The 24,032-nt window shown below is 39.5% G+C and overlaps 1 protein-coding gene across 7 annotated transcripts in view; it reads right to left on the bottom strand.

Moving 5' to 3' along the window:
- Nucleotides 1-24,032, bottom strand: part of MYLK (myosin light chain kinase) — a 295,320-nt gene that overhangs the window by 147,722 nt on the left and 123,566 nt on the right. For 2 of the 7 annotated variants that reach the window (XM_042444623.1, XM_042444627.1), the window contains exons 3-10: nt 20,603-20,810; nt 17,033-17,081; nt 16,451-16,492; nt 13,136-13,301; nt 11,333-11,498; nt 5,475-5,511; nt 4,359-4,942; nt 2,894-3,097 (exon numbers count right to left, since the gene is read on the bottom strand). In XM_042444623.1, the coding sequence (XP_042300557.1) occupies nt 2,894-3,097; nt 4,359-4,942; nt 5,475-5,511; nt 11,333-11,498; nt 13,136-13,301; nt 16,451-16,492; nt 17,033-17,081; nt 20,603-20,810 (1,456 nt within the window). Of the gene's footprint in view, nt 1-116; nt 254-2,893; nt 3,098-4,358; nt 4,943-5,474; nt 5,512-11,332; nt 11,499-13,135; nt 13,302-16,450; nt 16,493-17,032; nt 17,082-20,602; nt 20,811-24,032 lie in introns of those variants that run through there. The other 5 variants (XM_042444605.1, XM_042444633.1, XM_042444612.1 and 2 more) reach the window with 5 other exon arrangements.

Raw genomic sequence — 24,032 nt, 5'->3', positions numbered from 1 at the left:
AAACTCCTCCCCCACTCGTTCCGCACTCGGCCCTGCTCCTCCGTTCCGTTCTCCGAACAGTGGAAGGAACGCAGTGCGATAAAGTTCCAAGAATTGTATTTATAAGAGGTAACTACTTTTTACAGTTAAAATCCACCTTGTTGAAGCCTGGCCTTGAGTACTGGTGGCTGTGCAACAGTAAGACCCACTGTTTTCCACTGGATTTTTTCCAGACACAAACAATGGATGCCATCCTCTTCATATAAATGGATTCCATCTCCTGCCTCAACTGGGGCTCCCCCCTTTGAACCATTCAACGTTGCTTTGGTTCCCTGAAACTGGTTTTCACAAATTTGGTTAACAGAAGTAGCCCTTATTATGTTTGTAGTTTCAAAGTGTTCCATCTATGACTTTTTACCAGTTTCCCTAAAACTGTCCTTACCCAGAAAGAAGCCAACTCAACGGGTGCTTCCAAATGATTCTCATATGTATAATGTGCAATGTACATCACTTACTTCACACATAGTTTACAGAGGTCAGATTATGGACTCCCCTTCAGTTTCCCCTCATTTTCTTCATCTTTTTTGCTATCCAAAAGACCCCCCAAAAACTTTTGATTGCAAACTGCAGGAAAGTTGCGGATTAATTTAATTCTGAATGGTAGTGGCTCTCTTTTTGGAAGCACTCAAAGTTACTGAAAAGACACAAGAATCACCCATCATTAAAGAAAACAAAACTGTTCACTGGGCTGGCTAGTATCCAGCAGGTTGCTTCAAGCCTGTTAATAGAGTGAGGATAATTTGAAGATTAAAAAGAGCAAGAAAGAGAGGAGATATTCCTTGGTACACCTAATTCATTTTACAGGGTTAAAAATAGAATTTATTTCTGTTTTAACAAGTGCCTAATTCATCTCATGTTGTTAAAAAAAACTACCTGTAAATTTTTCATCCATAGAAAGTTTAGAAAGAATTTTATCAAGTTATTTATTCTTGTACATGTTTTTTAACTATAAAATTAAAATGAATATTTATCATCAAAATCTGCTGTTAGTGCTTGATTTTATGATGTTTTTATCTAGCAATTAGTTTTAGACCTTCAATTACAAACCTAAGCATCTGACACATCACAGTTCCCCTCTCATCCATGCTGGCTTGATATCTTTGTCCTGCTTACACATTTAGCAACATGAAGTAGCCAGCCGGCCTTTCTGAGTGCTTCTTCATGTTAAAACTATCACAGCCGGAAAATGGCTCAAGGCCAGGCATTAGCTTACTGTGGTCTTTTTCAACTTGCGAAAAGTGTTTTTAAAACAGGAAAACATTGCTAAAATTCCTGATTCCTAAACGTTCCCACATCTGCCTTGTACCCCCTCAGCACTTTATCAGCAAGAAAAGCAAGCTTTTTTTCATATTTCATAAAAAATCATAGAGCTGAAGAAACTCGAAGCTTACCTAGTCTCTACCTAGTAACACAGGAAATCAAGTTCTACACAACACTTTATAAACGGCTATGCCACTTTTGCTTAAAACATGCAACAATGGTAAAGCTATAATTCATTTACCTTTGCATCTATGTAACATCTTCTCTTCCAGGGCTTCCTGGCTTTGTGGGCGACATTCAAACTGGGGAGGGCCCCTTGTGGCTCCCTCTTTACCTCAGTTACACTTTTTTTAAATCCAACATGCTCTTCCAGTTCCTTAGTCCTCAGACCACTTTGCCTGGCAGAAGGAGCACCCTTCCCGTTTGCTGTCGTGACTGTTTGGGCTTTTTCTCATCATCTTCCTGTCCAGCGTAGCTGCTTTTAGTTCTGCCTTTGGTCAGTTTTGTACTTTAACGACTGCAGAGTTTGGTGCTTGATGTTTTTGTAGGACCCAGTAGCTTTCCCTTCTTCTTTAGGAGATTCTATATTGGGTTCCTTTACCTTTTCCAATGAACTCGTTTGGTCTCTTTTAATGAACATGGAGTGTCTTGCTTCATGACAGGCCTTTCTTTGGATTCAAGCAAAATTTCTGTGGATGTGGATTTAAGTTCTTTGGTAATCCCATTAGTGGCCTTTCCAAATTCTGATGTGTTAATAGCTTTGGTTGTGATGGCGGGTTGTGTAGAGGCACTGGATTTTGCTGATGTGCTAAAAAGAAATACTTTTCTTAAATACCAACAACAATTTATAACAATTTTTTAGGTTTTTAAAAAAATAAATAATAGAAGTTGTCTGTTTATTTCTGTTGTTATAGTCTGTTGAAAAATGTTTTTTCCCATTAGAATGTTTGACATTATATATTATGACTGAGAAACATCTCCTGCAGATCCTGTTGGATTATAATTCATCAGCTGTCATCATTGCCTGTGCTAACAGCATCTAGAAGCCCACAAATTGCCCAGTCTTGTTTTAGATGATGCCTACCCACACAACCAAGAATCAGAGAGTCCATCACAGAAGACCCATATAACAGCAAACCCTTTTAGGTGACAAAGACTCAACCATTCAACAGACTTGTGAGCAGGTAGAAGGTGTGTGTAAGTTTCAAAGTTTTTGTTGTGTATGTATGTTATGTTGTATATTTTTGATTCAAAGAGTGGAATTACATTGAGGGAAGTGGGCAGGAAAACTTACCAAGAGGGTGAGCCACACATCTCTCTTTAACCCCCCCTCTCTTCCCTGCCCCTTCCATTCCAGAGGGGACGCTTTTTGAGAACTGTTCAGAACAGTTCTCAAAAATTTCCCCCTCTGGAACGGATTAAGAACGGAAGAGAGGGGGAACGGAACGAATGAGGGACGGATGTGTGCGGTAAAATCCGTCCCCCACTCGTTCCGCACTCGGCCCTGCTCCTTCCGTTCCGTTCTCAGAACAGGTGGAAGGAACGCAGTGCGATAAAGTTCCAAGAATTGTGTATTTATAAGAAGGTAACTTACTTTTTACAGTTAAAATCCACCTTGTTGAAGCCTGGCCTTGAGTACTGGTGGCTGTGCAACAGTAAGACCCACTGTTTTCCAACTGGATTTTTTCCAGACACAAACAATGGATGCCATCCTCTTCATATAAATGGATTCCATCTCCTGCCTCAACTGGGGCTCCCCCTTTGAACCATTCAACAGTTGCCTTTGGTTTCCCTGAAACTGGTTTATCACAAATTTAAGGTTAACAGAAGTAGCCCTTATTATGTTTGTAGTTTCAAAGTGTTCCAATCTATGACTTTATTACCAGTTTCCCCTAAAACTGTCCTTTACCCAGAAAGAAGCCAACTCTAACGGGTGCTTCCAAATGATTCTCATAATGTATAATGTGCAATGTACAATCACTGTACTTCACACATAGTTTACAGAGGGTCCAGATTATGGACTCCCCTTCAGTTTCCCCTCATTTTCTTCATCTTTTTTGCTATCCAAAAGAACCCCCCAAAAAACTTTTGATTGCAAACTGCAGGAAAGTTGCAGGATTAATTTTAATTCTGAATGGTAGTGGCTCTCTTTTTGGAAGCACTCAAAGTTACTGAAAAGACACAAGAATCACCCATCATTAAAGAAACAAAACTGTTCACTGGGCTGGCTAGTATCCAGCAGGTTGCTTCAAGCCTGTTAATAGTGAGGATAATTTGAAGATTAAAAAGAGCAAGAAAGAGAGGAGATATTCCTTGGTACACCTAATTCATCTTTACAGGGTTAAAACATAGAATTTATTTCTGTTTTAACAAGTGCCTAATTCATCTCATAGTTGTTAAAAAAAACTACCTGTAAATTTTTCATCCATAGAAAGTTTAGAAAGAAGTTTTATCAAGTTATTTATTCTTGTACATGTTTTTTAACTATAAAATTAAAATGAATATTTATCATCAAAATCTGCTGTATAGTGCTTGATTTTAATGAATGTTTTTATCTAGCAATTAGTTTTAGACCATTCAATTTACAAACCTAAGCATCTGACACATCACAGTTCCCCTCTCATCCATGCTGGCTTGATATCTTTGTCCTGCTTAACACATTTAGCAACATGAAGTAGCAAAGCAGGCCTTTCTGAGTGCTTCTTCATGTTAAAACTATCACAGCCGGAAGAATGGCTCAAGGCCAGGCAATTAGCTACTGTGGTCTTTTTCAACTTGCAGAAAAGTGAGTTTTTAAAACAGGAAAAACATTGCTAAAATTCCTGATTCCTAAACGTAATCCCACATCTGCCTTGTACCACCTCAGCACTTTATCAGCAAGAAAAGCAAGCTTTTTTTCATATTTCATAAAAGAAATCATAGAGCTGGAAGAAACCTCGAAGCTTACCTAGTCTCTACCTAGTAACACAGGAAATCAATGTCTACACAACACTTTATAAACGGCTATGCCACTTTTGCTTAAAAACATGCAACAATGGTAAAGCTAATAATTCATTTACCTTTGCATCTAAATGTAACATCTTCTCCTTCCAGGGCTTCCTGGCTTTGTGGGCGACATTCAAACTGGGGAGGGACCCCTTGTGGCTCCCTCTTTACCTCAGTTACACTTTTTTTAAATCCAACATGCTCTTCCAGTTCCTTAGTCCTCAGACCACTTTGCCTGGCAGAAGGAGCACCCTTCCAGTTTGCTGTCAGTGACTGTTTGGGCTTTTTCTCATCATCTTCCTGTCCAGCAGTAGCTGCTTTTAGTTCTGCCTTTGGTCCAGTTTGTACTTTAACAGACTGCAGAGTTATGGTGCTTGATGTTTTTTGTAGGACCCAGTAGCCTTTCCCTTCTTCTTTAGGAGATTCTATATTGGGTTCCTTTACCTTTTCCAATGAACTCAGTTTGGTCTCTTTTAATGAAGCAGGTGGAGTGTCTTGCTTCATGACAGGCCTTTCTTTGGATTCAAGCAAAATTTCTGTGGATGTGGATTTAAGTTCTTTGGTAATCCCATTACTGGTGGCCTTTCCAAATTCTGATGTGTTAATAGCTTTGGTTGTGATGGCGGGTTGTGTAGAGGCACTGGATTTTGCTGATGTGCTAAAAAGAAATACTTTTCTTAAAATACCAAAACAACAATTTATAACAATTTTTTAGGTTTTAAAAAAATAAATAATAGGAAGTTGTCTGTTTATATTCTGTTGTTATAGTCTGTTGAAAAATGTTTTTTCCCATTAGAAATGTTTGACATTATATATTATGACTGAGAAACATCATCCTGCAGATCCTGTTGGATTATAATTCTCATCAGCTGTCATCATTGCATGTGCTGTCTGGTGCTGATGAGAACTGCAAGCTAACAGCATCTAGAAGCCCACAAATTGCCCAGTCTTGTTTTAGATGATGCCTACCCACACAACCAAGAAATCAGAGTCCATCACAGAAGACCCATATAAACAGCAAACCCTTTTAGGTGACAAAGACTCAACCATTCAACAGACTTGTGAGCAGGTAGAAGGTGTGTGTAAGTTTCAAAGTTTTATGTATGTATGTATGTATGTATGTATGTATGTATATTTTTGATTAAAAAGAGTGGAAATTACATTGAAGGGAAGTGGGCAGGAAAACTTACCAAAGAGGGTGAGCACACACATCTCTCTTAACCGAACCTGAAAAGGATTTTAAAAAATTAAATGTATTTGGAGTTATCCAAATTTCAAGTACAACACACAAATGGAGGTTTTATTTGTCTTTAAGACACAGAAACTTCAACTGCTCAGAATTCATGGTGGCCCTAAATTATATCCATTTGTTAAAACAATTGAACAACAATTCAGTTCAAGCCACAAAAGCATTTATCTGCCCATCTTAAATGGTAATATGGCTATGACTAAATTATTTCTGGAATTAGGAGCTTAAAAAGTTTAAAATACCATATTGGAAAATATCCTTTGCCCCATTAATCAGGTTTTTAAAAAAGCTTTGTTATAGTATTTCTCAGAGGAGAGTTGTAGCACTGGAGTGGGGAGGGGGTTATCCCTCCTTTCTCCAAAACTAACCCTCTACCACCTTCAAATGCCACTTGAGATGCAATGATCCTTGAAAAAGCTTCCATTGACACCAGTGCAGGAGGTTTTAAAACTTTGCTGCTTCACAGAGAGTTTCAGAAATCCTTTAGGACAAGAAGGAAATTCTTTAGGACAGAAGGCTGGATGGGAAACCACTATAGGCTGTTATTATTCCTGTCTTGAATAATCTGAGACCTAGGGCCCGTACAGACAAGCTAAAATAAAGCTGCTTCGGGTCACTTTGGAGGTATGCTGTTTAAATGACACACACATCTTAAGAGGCCAGAAGCTGTGCCAAAGCTGTGCTCCAGTCCTTAGGAATGGAATGTGGCTTTGGTGCGGCTTCCAGCCTCTTAGGACACATGCATCATTTAAACAGCATACCTCCAAAGTGATCCAAAGCAGCTTTATTTTGGCCTGTCTGTATGGGCCCCTAGTTACCCAAAGGACATCCCTTTACCCATATACATCCACCAATACTTTAAGACCCTGCTCTATGGCTTCTTTTTAAACCTGATCCATTCATTGAATATGGGAGATGGAGCTTTTTTTGTGATGGCCCCAAGACTACAGAGTACCCTCTCCTCTAGGAAAATCTATTGAGTTTCTTTTCATTGTGCTTTTAGGTGCCCTGAAGGGGATGTTTTTTAAAAGAAAAAATCTGGAAGGCTTTTTATTGTTAATTTCTGCATATACTAACTTGGTCCCCTTGTTTTACATTGTGCTGTTTTAATGCTTCAGTTGTATTGCTAAATCTTAATGGATTTTTTTGTTATTATTTGTAAGCTACCTTGTGTGGACTTTTACATTTTTCATTTCTAAAAGGCAGGTACCAAATGGGTAAACAAATAAGCACATTTTAAGAGAATGTTTGTTTGTTGGTTGAGAGAGCCCTTTGTCAAGAACACCAGCAATGGATAATAAACGGTATAGAGAACACAATATATGAGTAAAGTCTAAAGAAGTTGGACACAGTCAGCATGATGACAAGAAAACTTAGAGGTAACATGAATTAACTCTTTAAATATATGAAGGGCTGACACATAGGGGAGGTTGTAGGTTTTTTCTCTGTTATCCCAGAAGGTAGGATCAGTTCTCATACCTTTAAGTTAACAGGAGAGTAGATTTCGACTGAACACTAGAAGGAACATCTTGACAGTAAGAGTGGTTTGGCAATGGAATCAATTAACTAAAGAGGTAATGTGGTCTCTTTCTCTGGAAATGTTTAAAAAGAGACTGGATAGCTACCTGCTAGAGATACTCTAGCTGGAGCTCCTGCACTGAGTAGGTGGCTGGACTCAATGATCAGCAGGGACCTTTTCAACTCTAGTTCAGTGATTCCTCAGGCACTTCCCACTTTGATGTGCTCCTTCTAGTTTTTGTTTCGTTTGTTCAGTTTGACTTTAAAGTAAAAATTTAAATATTTCCAAATACTTAAATGTTTTCATCGCTAGTCAGTAACAGAAGCTGCCTACTGCATCCTCACTGATGCTTCATAAGAAGCATTTTAGCTCACACAGTTGTGGGAGTCAAGGGGAGAGGTGGAGAGGAACATGTACATTCCAAGGAGGATTGTGTTGGATGTCTGCATTTATTTTTATCCCCCATCACCTGGCCTGTGCACATTCATTCAGAAGTTATGATCGGCAATGGTTTTTCAAGACAGGCAACTTCTCAAACAGAGTTGATCAGTTTTGGTTACACCCTGAAAAGCAATTATTATGAGGAGAAATAACTTCTTAAGTACTTCTTAAGTAACAAAACCCTAGAACATGTTCGAGAGCCATCAAAGACCGCTGGATATCTTTTGTCAACACACATGCTATTTCCAAGTCAAGTGTTCCCAGGCTTGCCAACACAGCATTGCCCACACAGAAAAGGGAAGTAGCACATTAAAATGTGGGGCACTGTGAGGCAATGCTTCCACATAACCAAAAATGCTTAAGATAAAAAAAGCACAAATGGAAGCAAGGGACATACCATGAACAATCTCATGTGGAGGTTGTGGCATATAATGCCGACAGAATTAGTATAGGGGTTAGGGAGAGAGAGATACTTGACAACCAAGTGGAAAAGGAAATGGAATAGGATGGTTAGAGATGACAGAGGAAGAGACATAGGGAAAAAATGTGTAATCTCAATTCTGTGGACAGATGATTTGCAGGTCCTGAGAAATGTCCTCTGGAATGGAAGTAAGAAACAGCTGAGAAATGTCCTCTGGAAGTAAGAAAGAGCTGCTCAACAAAATCACTGGAGAAAATCAAGATTTAAATGTCACCGGGACAGGGCACAAGTGTTCCAACCCACTTAGCCCCAAATAAACCCAAATGGAGGGGAGGTTATGCCTTTCCCAATGTCCAATGTGCTCAAATGATCACAGAATGCTCAATGCATGCTAAAGTGGGGAGAGAAGGAAACATAGCAAGTGATGGTGGAACCCTAGACAGACATACTCCATGATGCAACATTACATTGCAGGACTCCACCTGTCTTACATAATGTTCAGAGAAGAATGTTAAATCTAGACTTGAATGGAACAAGCAGTTCCTCCTTGAGAAAAGTCTTGCTAATACCAGCATTAACTACTGCAATGCTTTGGAACAGGATGAGGAATCCAGATAACCTATGGTGAAGGCTTCCATATTTTTGTGACAAGACTAGGGCAAGCCAGGACACAACTTCAGCTACATCTGCCAACCTGGTCTCTTTCATACTTCACAGGGATTTCACTATACAGTACTGCCTTTTCTGCTTCCTATGGAATCCTGGGGTTTATATTTTAGTCAGGGGCACCAGAGAAGCTCCTTGGTTGAGGATTCTATATTCTTCTCCCTAAAGTGGCAATCCTAGGGTTCAAAATTTTATTTACTTAGATTCCACAGGATGGCACCAGGCAGTTAACGTGGAATCAAAGTGCTAAAAGAATTGAGTGTGTCCTGGTCAGGAAAAAAACTCTCCCTTAAACAGAACCTAAGAATTCTATCGGTGGAAATGACATTATTGTTGAATATGTCCTTGTTTTCCTTTCAGTTTTTGAAACACACACACGTATATTTAGGGAAAGATTTCTCTGCATATACAAAGTTAAATTTTGAACAACAGACACATCAAGATTGCATAAAATATCACAGATGGGAAGTGTTCACAAATGGAGATAATGTTCAGCCCAGCAAAAAGTCACCAATTAAGGCTTTGCAAAATTATAGACAGAGAGAGAAAAAAGAAGAGAATGCAATTTTCTGTATTTCTTCTACCAATCACTTTGTACATTTTCACAGCGTAACTAAGTGGGACAGAATTAAATGAGAGGACAATGTTATTTCAAGCAAACTGGTGTAAGTTTAAGTCCAATTCCTGTGCCATACCAAGACAGAGAACAGCAATTCACTTGCATGTTGATTTCCATCCTGAAGTTTCATCCCCTGTGGCTATGGATTCTCTTCTTGGTTTGATTCAATTTGAAAAGCACAAAGTCACTCTCTCACACAGGATCATGATTCAAGACCTTTTATGGTCACAATGTTAATATTTTATTTCAAACAGGCTCTAGTCTTTATGTTTGGTACTGTACTTGCTTCTTGCTATTGCTCTTTTTGTTGTTGTTAATGAATTGTCACTTTCTATACTGGTTTTAAAAGAAAAGGCATACTGACTCTGATCTGTAAAATTAAGGGAATGATTCCTCTCATCTCACTGCTCTTTGCTCAGCAATGGCATCAGCAACTGACAACCTTGAAGAGGAAAACAGGGCCACCTTAATATCTGCTTCCCCTCAGTACCACTCTGAGTAGTTCTATGTGGGCCAATCTAGACACCCTTTTAATTTCCTACTAAGGTAGGAAGTGTCATGTCCTCCTTTGCACCATGTCACCCACTATTGGAACCAAAGATAAACAAAGCATTAAATAAGGGCAGGAAAAGAGCAACTCTTTCAGTTACAGCCTCACAGTGCATCCTAGTTTAGCAGAAACATTTTTGTGTTTGTTTTTTTAAATTCTTGGGGGATGTGTGGGGAAGGGGAGGAGGAGCTGCATCTTAGCTGAAAGATGATCTGACAAGATGAGAAGAAAGCTCTCAAAACACTCAGCTGTCTCTACAGATGAAGCACTATTTCATGATCCTATCAGTTTAAGAGGCCATTTGTTCCTCTTCCCAATGGAAAAATAAGCACAGGGAGAGAGACCCAACTTGGAAATAGTTTATCTGTACAAGAAGTCTACATCTTTTTGCTTAAAGTAACAATGATCCTCAATTGTGCAACAGTTTACTTTATTATCTGATTTTGTAGGGTAATGAAAAGAACGACAAATGAAAGCTTGGAGCTGTAAAATGAGTTGATAGACAAATATGCTAAATATATAATGTTCCTTTGCACTCAAAAGCCTTGGGCCTGTAAGACTTAAAGAAGCAACAAGTCCTTAAAAGTAGGAAGCCAACAAATATTTAGAACTAAAAGATAAAAGATTTCCAAGTTAACTGGACACATAAATACCAGTGCAAGTGTTGTGTTGCAAATAGAGTGCTGGACTTGGATTAGGAGGTACTCAGATCAGGATTTCGAGAATAGCTCAAAAACAAAATTGCAGGCAAAACTGCAGTGTGCAAAAAACTGTTCCCCAACTGTAATTTTTATGAGCTGATATGAAACAAACTAGATTGTGGCAGTGTAATGGTTATTGCTAGATAAGACCTGGCAAATCTAGCTTCAGATCTGTACTTAGTCATAAAACCTACAGGATGGTCTTCGGCTAGCCACTATCTTTCAGCCTAACCTATTTCAGTAGGGTTGCTGCGAGGTTAAAAGAGAAGGAAGAATGTAAGCTGCACTGGACTTATAGGACAAAAATGTTATTGGTTTTGCTGTATATGCATAAGTTTCACTCATTAAAATTCACTGTAGCTAGAATTTCCCATGTAATTAAAAAGAATATGAAAGAGCCTAAATATCCAAGTGACTGCCCTGGTGGCGCAGTGGTTAAATGCCTGTACTGCAGCCATTCACTCAAAACCACAAGGTTGCGAGTTCAAGACCAGCAAAAGGGCCCAAGCTCGACTCAGGCTTGCATCCTTCCGAGGTCGCTAAAATGAGCACCCAGATTGTTGGGGGCAAATTAGCTTACTTGCTAATTAGCTTACTTGCTGTTCACCGCTATGATCTTTGGAATAGCGGTAAATAAATAAAACAAATTATTATTATTATTATTATTATTATTATTATTATTATTATTATTATTACTGGAGTAATATTCAAAACTTTCAATAATATTGACTGCTGTATGCATGGTCCTTCATTTAAATCTCATTCTGGAGAAAGCAAAGGGGAAGAGCTGGGAGGGAAGAAGAAGAGGAATTGGCTCCACTCTTGGAAAACTTTTAGCTGGCATGCTTGCATTCTTTCCCTTTTAGTCTGTTTTAACCATACCTTGAACCGTGAGCTCTGCAGACATAGAAACTTTCCCAGCACTATTCATCACAGTGCAAGTGTAAATTCCAGCATCAGCTAGCTGAGCATTTTGGATCTCCAAAAACTGGATGCCTGCTTTCTCAAACATGTTGAAACGATCATTCTTCTGCACCTGAATTTCACCCTGAACACATTGGGGGATGGGGGAGAAAAGGCAAAGGTTTACAGATGACTTCATCTTGATCAAGGAATCCATCAATTTCTGGCAAATTAACACTTCATTATTTACTTCTTTACCATTTAGCCTAGTGCATTTTCATGATATGTTTATATACTACCAAAAGATCAGACCTTCTGCATTCTAGTATTCAGTATATACCAGGGAGAAAAAGTACTCAGAATGTGAGTGTTTTAAGGCTTACTTGGCTTAATCCTGGAGCCAGAATGCCTGTGAATTCTGCAGTCAAAAAGCTTTTTTAAAAGCCAGATTTTGGAGTGGTTGTCTCGATTTCCTACACAGTGCTGGTAATCACATTTAAGGAGTTACCACCCTGTGAGGATTCTGGCTATCCATGCAACCACAGATGTGAGACGGGTCTCTTGCAAAATGCTAAAGAGATGAGACAATATTTGTGGCTTTTTATCAGCCTTTTGCAAATTGGCACCCTCAAGCTGTGCAGGACTGAAAACTCCACATGGCTTTTGTTGGTTACGGATGATAGGACTTATAGTCCAACACACATCTGGAGAATACTCACCTGAAGAAGGCTGCCTTATGAAACCAGAAACTTATTTGGGTCCGACTGAAGCATTTAAGAGAGCTAGCATAGTGGTTTGACTGCTGAATTAGGTCTCTGGGAGACCACAGTCTGAATCCCAGTCTAAAGCAGCCAAGGAAAGACACTAGGACCTGTTACAGACAGCCAAAAGAAAGCTGCTTCGAGTCACAGTGGAGGTATGGTGTTTCAATGATGCATCCTTAGGGCTGGAGCGTGGCTTTGGTGCAACTTCTGGACTCTTAGGACGCATGCATCATTGAAACACCATACCTCCACTGTGACTCGAAGCAGCTTTCTTTTGGCTGTCTGTAACAGGTCCTAGGTAAATCTGGAGAAGTTTCATTCTCTCAGCCTCAAAGGAAGTCAGTGGCAAAGCCCCTCAGAGTATATCTTGCCAAGAAAATCCCATGATAAGCTTTGCTTAGCATTCCACTCTGTATGTAGGCTTACCAATCCAACTATCAAATCCCCGCCCTTTCTTCTGAGCTATTGTACCCTCTCTCTCTCTCTCAGACACACACACAGAGAGATACAAACACATTGCATATCAACCTGTATTCTAACCACTTTGTGTACTGCCTATCCATTTTTGCTTTTGTCCTAAACATGCTTCATATTCCTAACTGTGTCTTTGGTAAATAATTTCCAGCCATAGCTAAGCCAATCAGGCTTTAATATACATGTGCATGAGTGCTTGTGTTCATACTTTCAAGTTTGCAGTACGCGAAGGTTTATAAATCTAAAATTAAAATGTTATTGCAATATTTCCTTAGAAGGTTATCTTGTCTTTGTATAAAGTCTTTGATGTCTTTTGATGAGCTCACTTGGATAATCTTTCATGGGATAAGCTCCATCATGTCTTACTTTAGTGAATATTAGCGATTCTAACATGGAAATAAAAATGGAGGAATCTGTTTTCCCCCCCTGGTTACTCTGAAAGTCTAAAAATGTCTAAAACAACAAAACAACAAAAGGGTGAAATGAGCAATGCTACAGTACAGAGATTTTTTTTATGGGCAACCAAATTAAATGAGAACCATACCTTGAACCAACTGACTTGAGGTTGAGGTCGCCCTGTTATCTTGCAGGAGAATTTACCAGTCTGACCCTCTCGCACAATGACTCGATTGGGTTTTGTAGCAAACTTTGGTGGACATTCACCCCAGATGCTTGGCCGTTGTTCTACAGGTGGAACAGTAAGTCTGCTACTGGAAAGAAAATAGTATTACTTTAACCTATCAATATTTAAATAAACAAAATATTAGTTCTGGAACTGTCCCTCTTAACAGTGTTCAGTTAACTAAAGAAGGCAGTAAACAATATTGTGCCCCCTTCTGAATTGATATCAAATATTATCTGGGGGCACATTCCTGTCATTCAGTCCAAAAGGCACAGTTGTCCTTTGAAAACAGTGAGCACCAATTGCCTGATTTTCTCTCAGCCATCCCCTCTGAACTGCTTGAAAGGTGCATGTGCTGAAATTTTGCACACCTGGAAAACTTTAGATCTGGCACAAATAAATATATTTTGACCCCTGTTATATATATAGCCACATGCAAAGAGTGACACTTAGATCTAGGTAACAATATGAAATAACACTTGTAGGCAGTGCATGTGAATACAGAGCTGGCATAGACCCCATGACAGGGTTGCCTTAGGGTTGCCATCAATCAGAAATTGAAGGACTTGAAGGCACACAACAACAACAAAAATATACACAGTAATATACCCGTTATTGATCTCTTTTAAAGACAAACACCATTTTGCTACGTGCCATCATCCAATATAAGTTGAATTAAAAAAAACATGTTCATTGTTAGCTCTGATGCTTCATAAGTAACAATAGACAGGACAAACCCTAATTATAATGAACAATCTAATCTCCCTTCTTGGCCAGATTTTCCTGAATTTATTTCACAAGTGCAGAAGAATTTCCATCACCCAAAAGTTGATTAAACCACCTTATTTTTATTCTGTAACTTCCAAGTAGCACTCTGTAACTTTGGCTGTGCAATAGATGTGGACAACTTAGGGCCCATACAGACAGGCCAAAATAAAGCTGCTTCGGGTCACTTTGGAGGTATGCTGCTTAAATTATGCATGAGTCCTAAGAGTCTGGTTGCTGCGCCAAAGCCATGGTCCAGTCTTTAGGCGTGGATTCCAGACTCTTAGGATGCGTGCATCATTTAAACAGCATACTTTCAAAGTGACCCGAAGCAGCTTTATTTTGGCCTGTCTGTATGGGGCCTTACTCAAGGCTTCTCTTGGATTGATCCAGAATTTACCTGACTCCTTATCTCTTTCCTCAAAAAAAGTCAAGAAAAAAGTTGAGGAAGTTTTCAGAATACAAGGGTTTAGTAAAATTACCCCTACCTCATGAGCATTTATTGTTCCATGCCCTCAATGTCATATAATGTAGGTAAAAGAACTAATTGGAGAAGGAGATACTATAAGGCAGGGGTGAGCAATTTCTGAGCATTTGGGTGCTATTTTCACTCTTTTCTAGACCTTAGTCCTGTGGCCTAAAATGTTCTGATTATGTCCAGTTGCTTTTAAAAAGGATTATTTTGTGCCTGAAACCAGGAGGGGGTGGGGAGTCAGAAGGTCCTAGGGGCACACTGGCAGCCCTGATAGGTTGTGAGCCCTCCACTACTGTAGGGGGACAAACTGGAAGGGAGGGAGGCAAGTCTCCCATGAAGGACCCCACTTATCTTCACCAAGAACTTTCCCCCACTCATACTGAAATTAAAACTCTTTGCAAAAATATCCATAAACTTATTTTGAAAATTTCTGCTAAACCTATAATGATTTTTGGTATTCAGATTCTATGCTTCTGTCTCAATCACCTAATAACAAGGGGATAAGTAGAGGTGCTTCAGGTTTTTATTCTGAGTGGCTGGCTTGTAATGAAGGAAAGAATCTTACAATTCTTCTTTTGATTATCATTCTTAATGGTAAACTAGCAAACATTCATGTAAAGCAAAACTGGCATACATGATTTAAACAAATGGGCAGAGAAGAGATGGGTCAGTCCTTCAGCACCAAGAAGCAATCTGGAAATATTCTATAGCTGCACAGTTAATATGCAGACTTTCTGTAAAAAAAATAGGAATTAGAAGGTAATGAAGGGATATAAGAATCTATTTTGTAACAATGGCACAGAACATGAATCTTATCATACATCAATTTGACTGGCTTCTGCAATCAACTCCTGCAACAATAGGAAATGCCTCTACTTGCCAGCAAAAGGGTCTAGTCAATTGGCAAAGCCTACAGACCTATTAGTCTGCTCATTGGGCAAGTGATCTCTCTTTCAAAAATAACCAAAAGATGAGTGTAAGCATCATGTGATCTTAGAAAATATTGGTGATGATCAAGGTTTGTTTCATACCAACATGTTTTAAACTTTACTCTCAGATTTAAGAATGACATCCATATCATTGCAATTCTGAGAATTCCACCATCCTAAAACATCACTCAAAGACAAAAACTGGAAGTGGTTTTCCTATTAATCTGTGTCTTTAAATATTAAAATATTTCACTTTTTTCTTGGGAGCAGTGTTGACCCACCTCTGCTCACAACTGAGTCACAGAAAAAAGTTATTTTAGTGGCAGATCACAAATGACGATCATTTTCCGCTCTAAATAGCATTGAGATATGAGCTCACAGTGTGAAATGACCCCCAAACTCATGCAGGCACCCAAATTTATGTTTGTCAATGATCATCCAGTGGCAAACATCATAGTCATACATTGGCAGAAGATGGTCAATGGTGATAAAAGTGAAGTCATGAGTTTCAGGCAACCAAAAACTTTACTGGACCACACAACAGCTTACCCATAAGCGATCAAGTTGTGCCCATCTCTTTCTGTTTCTACAAGATATTGGAACACTGTGAGAAACCACATAGGGCCTTAGCCCAAGGAAGAGTTACTGTGATATGAAAATTATAACATGAGTGGAAAAGGGACAGCCTTCTAATTCTTAATTAAACAAGGTCCTTGTGAAGTTTCCAATAGGCAGTAGAGTTTGGAAATGCTCTCTTTTAGTATCACAACTCCTATGCCAACTGGAAGATTCTGTGAGCTGCATTCCAAAAACCCTTCCCTGCCCCCAGAAAAAACACCAGAGACCTAAAAAAACAAAAACAAAACAAAACCACAAGAACTGGAAAACAATTTATTTGGGTCTCGCTTGTTAAGCCTTCATTTTCAATTTAAAAATAGAATAGCTGCTTGTCTTTATATCTTCATAGTAAAACAGAGAAGGCTTTAAGGCCAAAGCTACACAGTATATAAAATAAATTTAATATATTTATCAGTTTTTCTTAAATTAAGTACCATTAAATTTAAGTACCTCTTAAATTGAGTCTCCCAGGACCCAAATCGAGTGTTTTTTCTTTAAAAAAAAAAAAGAAGGGACAAACAGATGTGTATAATGCAATCACACATTTCATGCATTATGTACTAAACGACATCAGGGAATCTTAAGAGATTAAAACATGTTACCAACATTTTCCATAATTTCTTGCTGACAGGAGATGCTTTTGAATAGAGCAGAATATTTATAATGCTAATAGCAAGGGAGAAAATTTGCCCTTAAAAATAAAAGACAAAACTCTTTCAATGCCAGGCTTGTTGCAAAAACTATCAACAGATTTCTGCTCTAGGGTTGTATCCACAATGCAGAAATAATCCAGTTTGACACCACTTTAACTGTCATGGCTTCATGCCATGGAATATAATTCTATGACTATATGATTCTATGAATTCTAAGATTTATAGTTTGTTGGAGCACCAGAGAAGACTAAATGTCTCACAAAATTACAGTTCCCAGAATTCCATAGCATTGAGCCATGGCAGTTAAAATGATGTCAAACTGGATTATTTCTCCAGTGTGGATGCATCCTGGGAACATGAACACCACTAGACTTCTTACCCAGAACCTTTAGTACTGGAAGGCAGGCTGTACTTCTTCAAAACAATTCCTATAAGAAGAAAATATAAAGACAATAAGTTACAAATATGTTTATGAGAACTGCATTTTACTGCAGCTTCTTTTGGATTTACAGTAGCTGTGGATTTACAAATTATGGGTTCTTTGTGTTTTTTAAAATCCTCCCACCCATCAAAAATCACTTCCCCATTGGTCCACCATCTTCTACAGAAAAGGCACATGTCCCATGCCACCCGCTTTTTATGCTGCTCATGTGCCACTTTGTTGCTGTATGTCTTCAAGTCACTTCTGACTTATAGTGACCCTAAGGCAAACCTATCACAAGGTTTTCTTGGCAAGATCTCTTCAAAGGGATTTTTGCTAGTGCTTCACTCTGAGGCTGAGAAACTGACTCATCCTATTATCAACCAGCAGATTTCCATGGCCAAGCAGGAAGCTGAACTCTGATCTCCAGAGTCATAGTCCAGTGCTCAGACCATTACAACACACCGGTTATGTGCTCTACTACTGGAGATGGAAAAAAATGTTCCTTTCTAAAACAGGTGAGCCTTTCAGCATAGTGTGTTACTCAGCCATATTAAGCAAAAAGACTAAAAATCGAAATCATATACACTATCAGAAACTCTCATTGAAAGTTTATGACTTTATGATTTATGACTTCACTAAGATTTCTACATACAGTACTCTCAAACAGGTCTGATTCTTTGCCATGTCCCTTCGTATTTCTAAAGATTGCTTATTCATTTTTCATGGGAACATTTACATTTTCTCACAAGAGAAAAACAAGTAGCGTCATTTGAATTCCAATTCTCCAGCTGCCAACCTTTTGGCAATGCCCTTTTATGAAGCCAAGACAGAACCCCTGCTTTATATGATCCACTGAAATCCTCAAGTTGGCAACAGCATATTATCACTGGAGGTTTAGCACCATCTACTGGGTATGGGCAGCATTACTTACAAATAACCACAGCTAGATAATATTAAATAAATCCTTTGCAGAACAGAGATCATGAAATGATCAATAAATCTTGAAAAAAATTAAATGTATGTTTCTGGAAATAATGATAACCTCAGATGCAAACACAGAAACAAAAAGTGTAGTGACCAAGACTTACCTGTAAACCAGAATATCCCATTTCCATGATGAGCTTTAGACAAGCTGTTCTCTCTTAAATTCAGTTGCCCTAGGACGCTGCTACAGGTATGCTGGCTTTTTAAAACGTGTAATAAGAGCTTTAAACATTTTAATTGTTTTAGATTAATGTCTTCAGGTAGTGTTTTAAACTAGGGCGGGTTACAAACCGCCATAAAGTACGCACTCCGCGCGTACTAGGGTTAGGAAGGGCCGTATTAGGGTTAGGAAGGTTCTTACCTTCCTGATGGCCCTTCCTCCCAGTACGCGCAGAGCGCGTACTTTTTTGCGGTGCCCATCCACATGGGCGCCGCCATGTTGATGTACTGGACGCTGTGCGTCCAGACGTGTCGCGGCGGAAGTGACGTCGCGAGGACGCACTCCACCCCTCGCGGCGCCACTTCCGCATTCCAAAAAGGAGCGGCATTTCGCCGCTCCTTTTTTGCTGCGCAGGGAAGCCTCGCGGTCTGGCAGCTGGGGCTTCCCTACGCAGCGAATGGCGGCGGCGGGAAAACGGCCCCTTGAGGGCCGTTTGTAACCCGCCTAGATTTATCATTTAATGCCTTTTAAACTATATGAAATGTTGTTTTGGTTATTTAGTTTTAAACTTGCATTGCAAGCCACTTTGAGTATCATTTTGGGAGAAAAGTGGCATATGAAGCAAATGAATTATGACATTTGCAACGAGGATAACAACCATGATGTATGCTGAGGGATCTGTTTTAGGAATGACTCAAATAATGACCACAAACTCCTTTGAACTGTCTAAGATAAATGTGAAGATAATATTGAGGAGGGAACAAGCTTGTTTTCTGCTGCTCCAGAGAACAGGACCCGGAACAATGGATGCAAGCTCCAGGAAAAGAGAGTCCAGCTTAACATTAGGAAGAACTTCCTGACAGTAAGGGCTGTTCAAGACTGGAACACACTCCCTCGGAGTGTAGTGGAGTCTCCTTCCTTGGAGGTCTTTAAGCAGAGGCTAGATGGCCATCTGTCAGGGATGCTTTGATTTGGATTTCCTGCATGGCAGGGGGTTGGGCTGGTTGGCCCGTGCGGTCTCTTCCAACTCTATGATTCTATGATTCTATCAGAAAGAACACACTACACAGGCAAAGAGATTTCAGTGTCAGTATAAAACATTTCCAGAGAAAATCAAAATGGACACTGTCAGAGTTTGATTCCATGTCTGGCCATAAAACTCATTGGGTGACCTTGGACAAGTCACAGTCTCTCAGCCTCAGGAGACAGCAATGGCAAACCTCCTCTGAAAGAAACTTGCAAAGAAAACCCCATGATAGGTTAGCCTTAGAGTCACCATAAATCAGAAATGACTTGAAGGCACACACCACACACATACATACAAGAACCTAGGAAAAGTAATGTTGGATCAGACCAATGACCAACTTAGTTCAGCATTCTAGTCACACAGTGACTAAAGGCCAAGCAAACACTTGTAAAAAGTCCCTCAAGTGGGATATGAGGGCAACAGCACTCTTTCACTAATATTACCAAGCAACTGGTATTAAAAGGCATGCAAGAAGCCATATATAATGTTCATGACTAGTAACCACTGGCAGACCTATGTGCCATAAATTTTAGTACCCCATTAAGACTATCAAAGGCGGTAGCCATTACTATACCATAGGGTTCCACAAGACAACTATGTCTTGTATAAAGCAGTATGCTTCCTTTCAGCTCCCAGTATTCAGATTTAGGGGTTTACCTGGGGTCCTAGTACTATAAGAGAGTGGGATAGGGAAACTGTTCCCCTTTTACTTTCTCCAGACTGGAGGATTAAGGGGGGGGGGGGGGCAATCATATAATTATGTTGTATGCAGTCCATCACCTAATTCCTCCTATTCAAATGAAAGCCCCATGATCAGTTTGGGAGCTGGATTCAGCAGCAGATTGCCTTCAAGTGGATCATGAGCATTTCATAAATGCTTCCCCAAGGCTTCACTTGCAGACAACTGAAACTACTGATGTGGGAGTGACTTTAGCCCAGTAGTTGTGCTCCCTCCATCTAGGAATAACCATTGTTTATTTTCACAGCTATAAAATTCTTCTCTTCAAGCAGATTTTAAATTTGTTTTACTCCAATCTAGTTCTCTGAAAACCAGTGGGGTATAGTGGTTTGAGTATGGGACTCCAACTCTGGAGACCAAGGTTTGAATCCCCACTCAGCTGTGGAAACCCACTGGGTGGTCTAAGGCAAGTCATATGTTCTGAGCCTTAAGGGGAGGCAAAGGCTACCATGGTTGTGAACAAATCATGCCAATAAAAACCCATGATAGGTTCACCTTAGGGTCGCCCTAGGTCAGAAATTACTTGAAGGCACACAATAACAACTTCTTTTTTGTTTTGCCTCAAAGCACCAAGCACACTGTATGTGATAAGCATCAGACTGACAATCCTCTCACCTTCCACTGTTAATTCCACTGTCACCTGGCGAAGACCACCCGCATTTCTGGCCTCACATGTGTATGGGCCACCATCTTCCTCCTGCACTCCTTTGATTGTCAAAGTGAAAAGCCCTCGAATGCTGCAGTCTGCCACACAACGTTCTCCCTGTGTCAAGAGATGCCCATTTCTGTACCATGTGACTTGAGGTTCTGGGTTGCCTCTGACCTAGAAAGAATGGCCAGGGGGTGGGGACGTGGATAGAAAGAAACATAGAGAGTGATTTTATCTGGAAGAAATGCAACACACTTTGCAAGCCAGTGGAAAGTATTTTTTGAGGCAGTATCTGTTAAAGACATACAAATTATTGGGAGCCAAATGGCAAAAATCTCAACAAAAGAACAGTAACTATTGAGTGCATCATGCTATTTAACTAGCAATGTTTTTTCCAACAGGCACCCACCCAAGCAAAGTCTTTTTCCCCACTGAGGTTTTAAAACCTAAAAATGTGAAATTCTGAATAACAGGCTCACAAGGCAAATCTATTAGAGCACATTCCAATGTAGAATGCCAGTCCTTTAGCCGTTTAATCTAAGCTCAGAAGTTTATTGTAGCATGAAATTCACTTTATCATATGCTTGCACTATGAAAGGTGTTTACAAAAAGCACTGCTAACAAACAACTTTACATCAATACCATTGGTACTAAAACAGAATCAATGGTATTTATTATTATTATTATTTTGATCCACACATGAACATGAATACTGTCAAGCACATTTGAAAGCTGACAATGCCAGATGACTTTCATTATTATTTAAAAACAGCCATTCTTCCACCTGCTGCCTTTTTTGACAGACAACCATGAATTCTGGAGTTCTCAAGATGTGGTTCCCAGGACTGTATATCTCAGCTATCCATGGAGTCCTACTCTGCCACCTCATTGCAGTCTGGAGGTAACCCTGGGCTTTTGAGGCCTATGTCTGCACAGCACAAGCTAGTATAGTTTTCAGAATAGCCTCAGTAGTGGACCACATGTCTTCTGTCCAAAGACTAATCGAGATAAGGAGAAGTCTGTCGCCAGAAGATTAGTCACCATATGATAATTTGGGCATAGGAATTATGAACATGACAATGGTGACAGAAAGCTGTCACTTGCATTGGTGGAGTAATTACCCTCAATGATGAAGTCATGGGTCTTCAATGTATTCAAAGTATATACAGCTTGAACACATTATTAGAGGAAATCATGCCTCTAAATGATGCATTCTGTAAAGCTGCCACAGATTTTGGTATTCACAAGGAGTTCTAGAACCAATCCATAGCTTATACCATGGGCCAACTGTAATTTTGGACAACGTGCAACAGTTGTATCCTGCTGATGGAAGTGTAAGTGGATGTATGCATGCAGGGCTGTTGTACATTTAAGCATGCAGAATAATATGTGAATACTCATTGTCTTTATGTGTGTATTGCCTTTGTACATTGTGCCAATCATGTACATTGATCACTGATCCACATAACTTGCATGATGCTGGTATTCAGTAGAGGGGCTTTGTAGCATAACTCTGCCAGCAGATATTTATGCTATGCTGGTTCAAGGTAGGATCTCAACCACTATCTCTTAATACAGATATACTCAACTGTGCCTAGAAAATCAGAAACATATATGTAATCTAAAAGTAGTCTGTGAAGTTCACACTCCCACAGAGTGAAAGAGCTACATAAACTAATTCTCCACTTACAGATCTGAGTGAATTAATATATGTAACTGTGTGAGTGTGCACTTTGCAGACTGGTTTTAATTTTATTTTCTGATGGGATGTAGTTAGAGCCACTTGAGTGATGAAGAGCAAATCATGATATGGGTCTCTCACACAATGCTTACAAGGCCCAAGGCTTCCCCAAACTAGTGCCTTCAAGTTATGAAGGACTGAACCTACCATCACTCCACCTGTAAGAGAACAGCTGTAGTCCAACAGACATTTGGAGAGTACTTAGAGAAGGCTGCCTTAAGAAACTAGAAACTTACTTGGGTCCTACTCAAAGCATTCCACTCTGTACATAGGTTTGCCAATTCAACAATGGCTTGGACTCAGGGTACTTTGAGGACCGCCTCTCCCCATATAATCCGCCCCGCACTCTCAGGTCAGCCGGGAAGCAATTGCTGAGAGTTCCAGCTACGAAATACTCTGTGACTGCACAAAGAGTATTTTCCAGCTCAGCCCCACAGCTCTGGAACTCCCTTCCCGGTGAGCTCCGTTCGGTCACCTCCCTTGACTCATTCAGGAAGAGGTTAAAACCTTCCTCTTCCAACAGGCTTTCCCCCAGACAATGTAACATCTGCTCTCTCCCCGATGTATTGTTGCACCTGCACTTTATGCTAGCCACTGTTGTGCTTTTAATTTTGTAATTTTTTATCCTGTTTTTAACTTGTTTTATTACATTGTTTGCACTTTTATATAGGAATACTGTTGTAAAATTTGTACATTGTTGTACTTGCTGTAACCCGCTTTGATCTGCAAAGGAAAAGCGGGATACAAATAAACAGTTTATTTATTATTATTAACTATCAAATCTCCAGATCTTCTTTTGAACTGTTATACAAAACTACACACACACACACACACAAAATAATTTCAGATAAACCTGGATTTTAACTACTTTCCGGGCTGCCTAATCATTTTTGCTTTTCACTTAACTATAATTCTCAGATCTAATTATGGCTTTTGCCAATAATTTTGAACTATAGCTTAGCTTTTCATAGAAATGTTATCGTTCAAATCCCAGCTTCTTCAGACTGGGGAGAAAAACTACCTGATAACCACTGCCAGTCAATATATATTAAGCTATATGGATGAGAGGCTGGATTGAGTATGGAGCAGTTTCTTACCCCTGCCCCCCTCTTATTAGTAGTGTTCTAATATTCATACTAGGGTAGCATCATTTAAATGTAGTTGATGAATTAATAAGATTGGAAGTTAAGGTGGAAAACAAAATTTAAGCTATTCTGGTTTCTTCATTATTGTATTATTCTACACATAAGAGCAGATATTCCTTTAAAAAGTGCAGATATTCTTTTAAAAAGGCCACACAAAATCTTCCAATAACCAGCCAGTAATGAATCACTGCAATCACAGAATAGCATCCAGAAGAGGAAAGATACATTTGTTTGTAGCTTGTGTCATTTAAGACTGGACTGGATGACTGGAAAAAAAAAATGCTGCTGCAGGGAGCAACCTTATCAAGTAACTTTTCAAAGACAGGAAAGAATGGTGGAAATGATATGAATCTTTCAATTGTACCCTGGTACACAAAGTATGTTAACACTTAGCATAAACCAGATCTAGTAAAATTCCTCCCATTTGATTTTTGTGCAGCTTGAGGATATAGACAGGATCCTTGGAGAAGCATGAGCCTGAAATGCAGTGGCCTCTTGGTGTTCACTGGG

This window comes from Sceloporus undulatus, chromosome 1 (assembly GCF_019175285.1).
Source record: "Sceloporus undulatus isolate JIND9_A2432 ecotype Alabama chromosome 1, SceUnd_v1.1, whole genome shotgun sequence".
Classification (NCBI taxonomy): Eukaryota; Metazoa; Chordata; class Lepidosauria; order Squamata; family Phrynosomatidae; genus Sceloporus; species Sceloporus undulatus.
The sequence above is the reverse complement of the archived record's forward strand: the minus strand, read 5'-3'. Positions and strand labels throughout refer to the sequence as shown.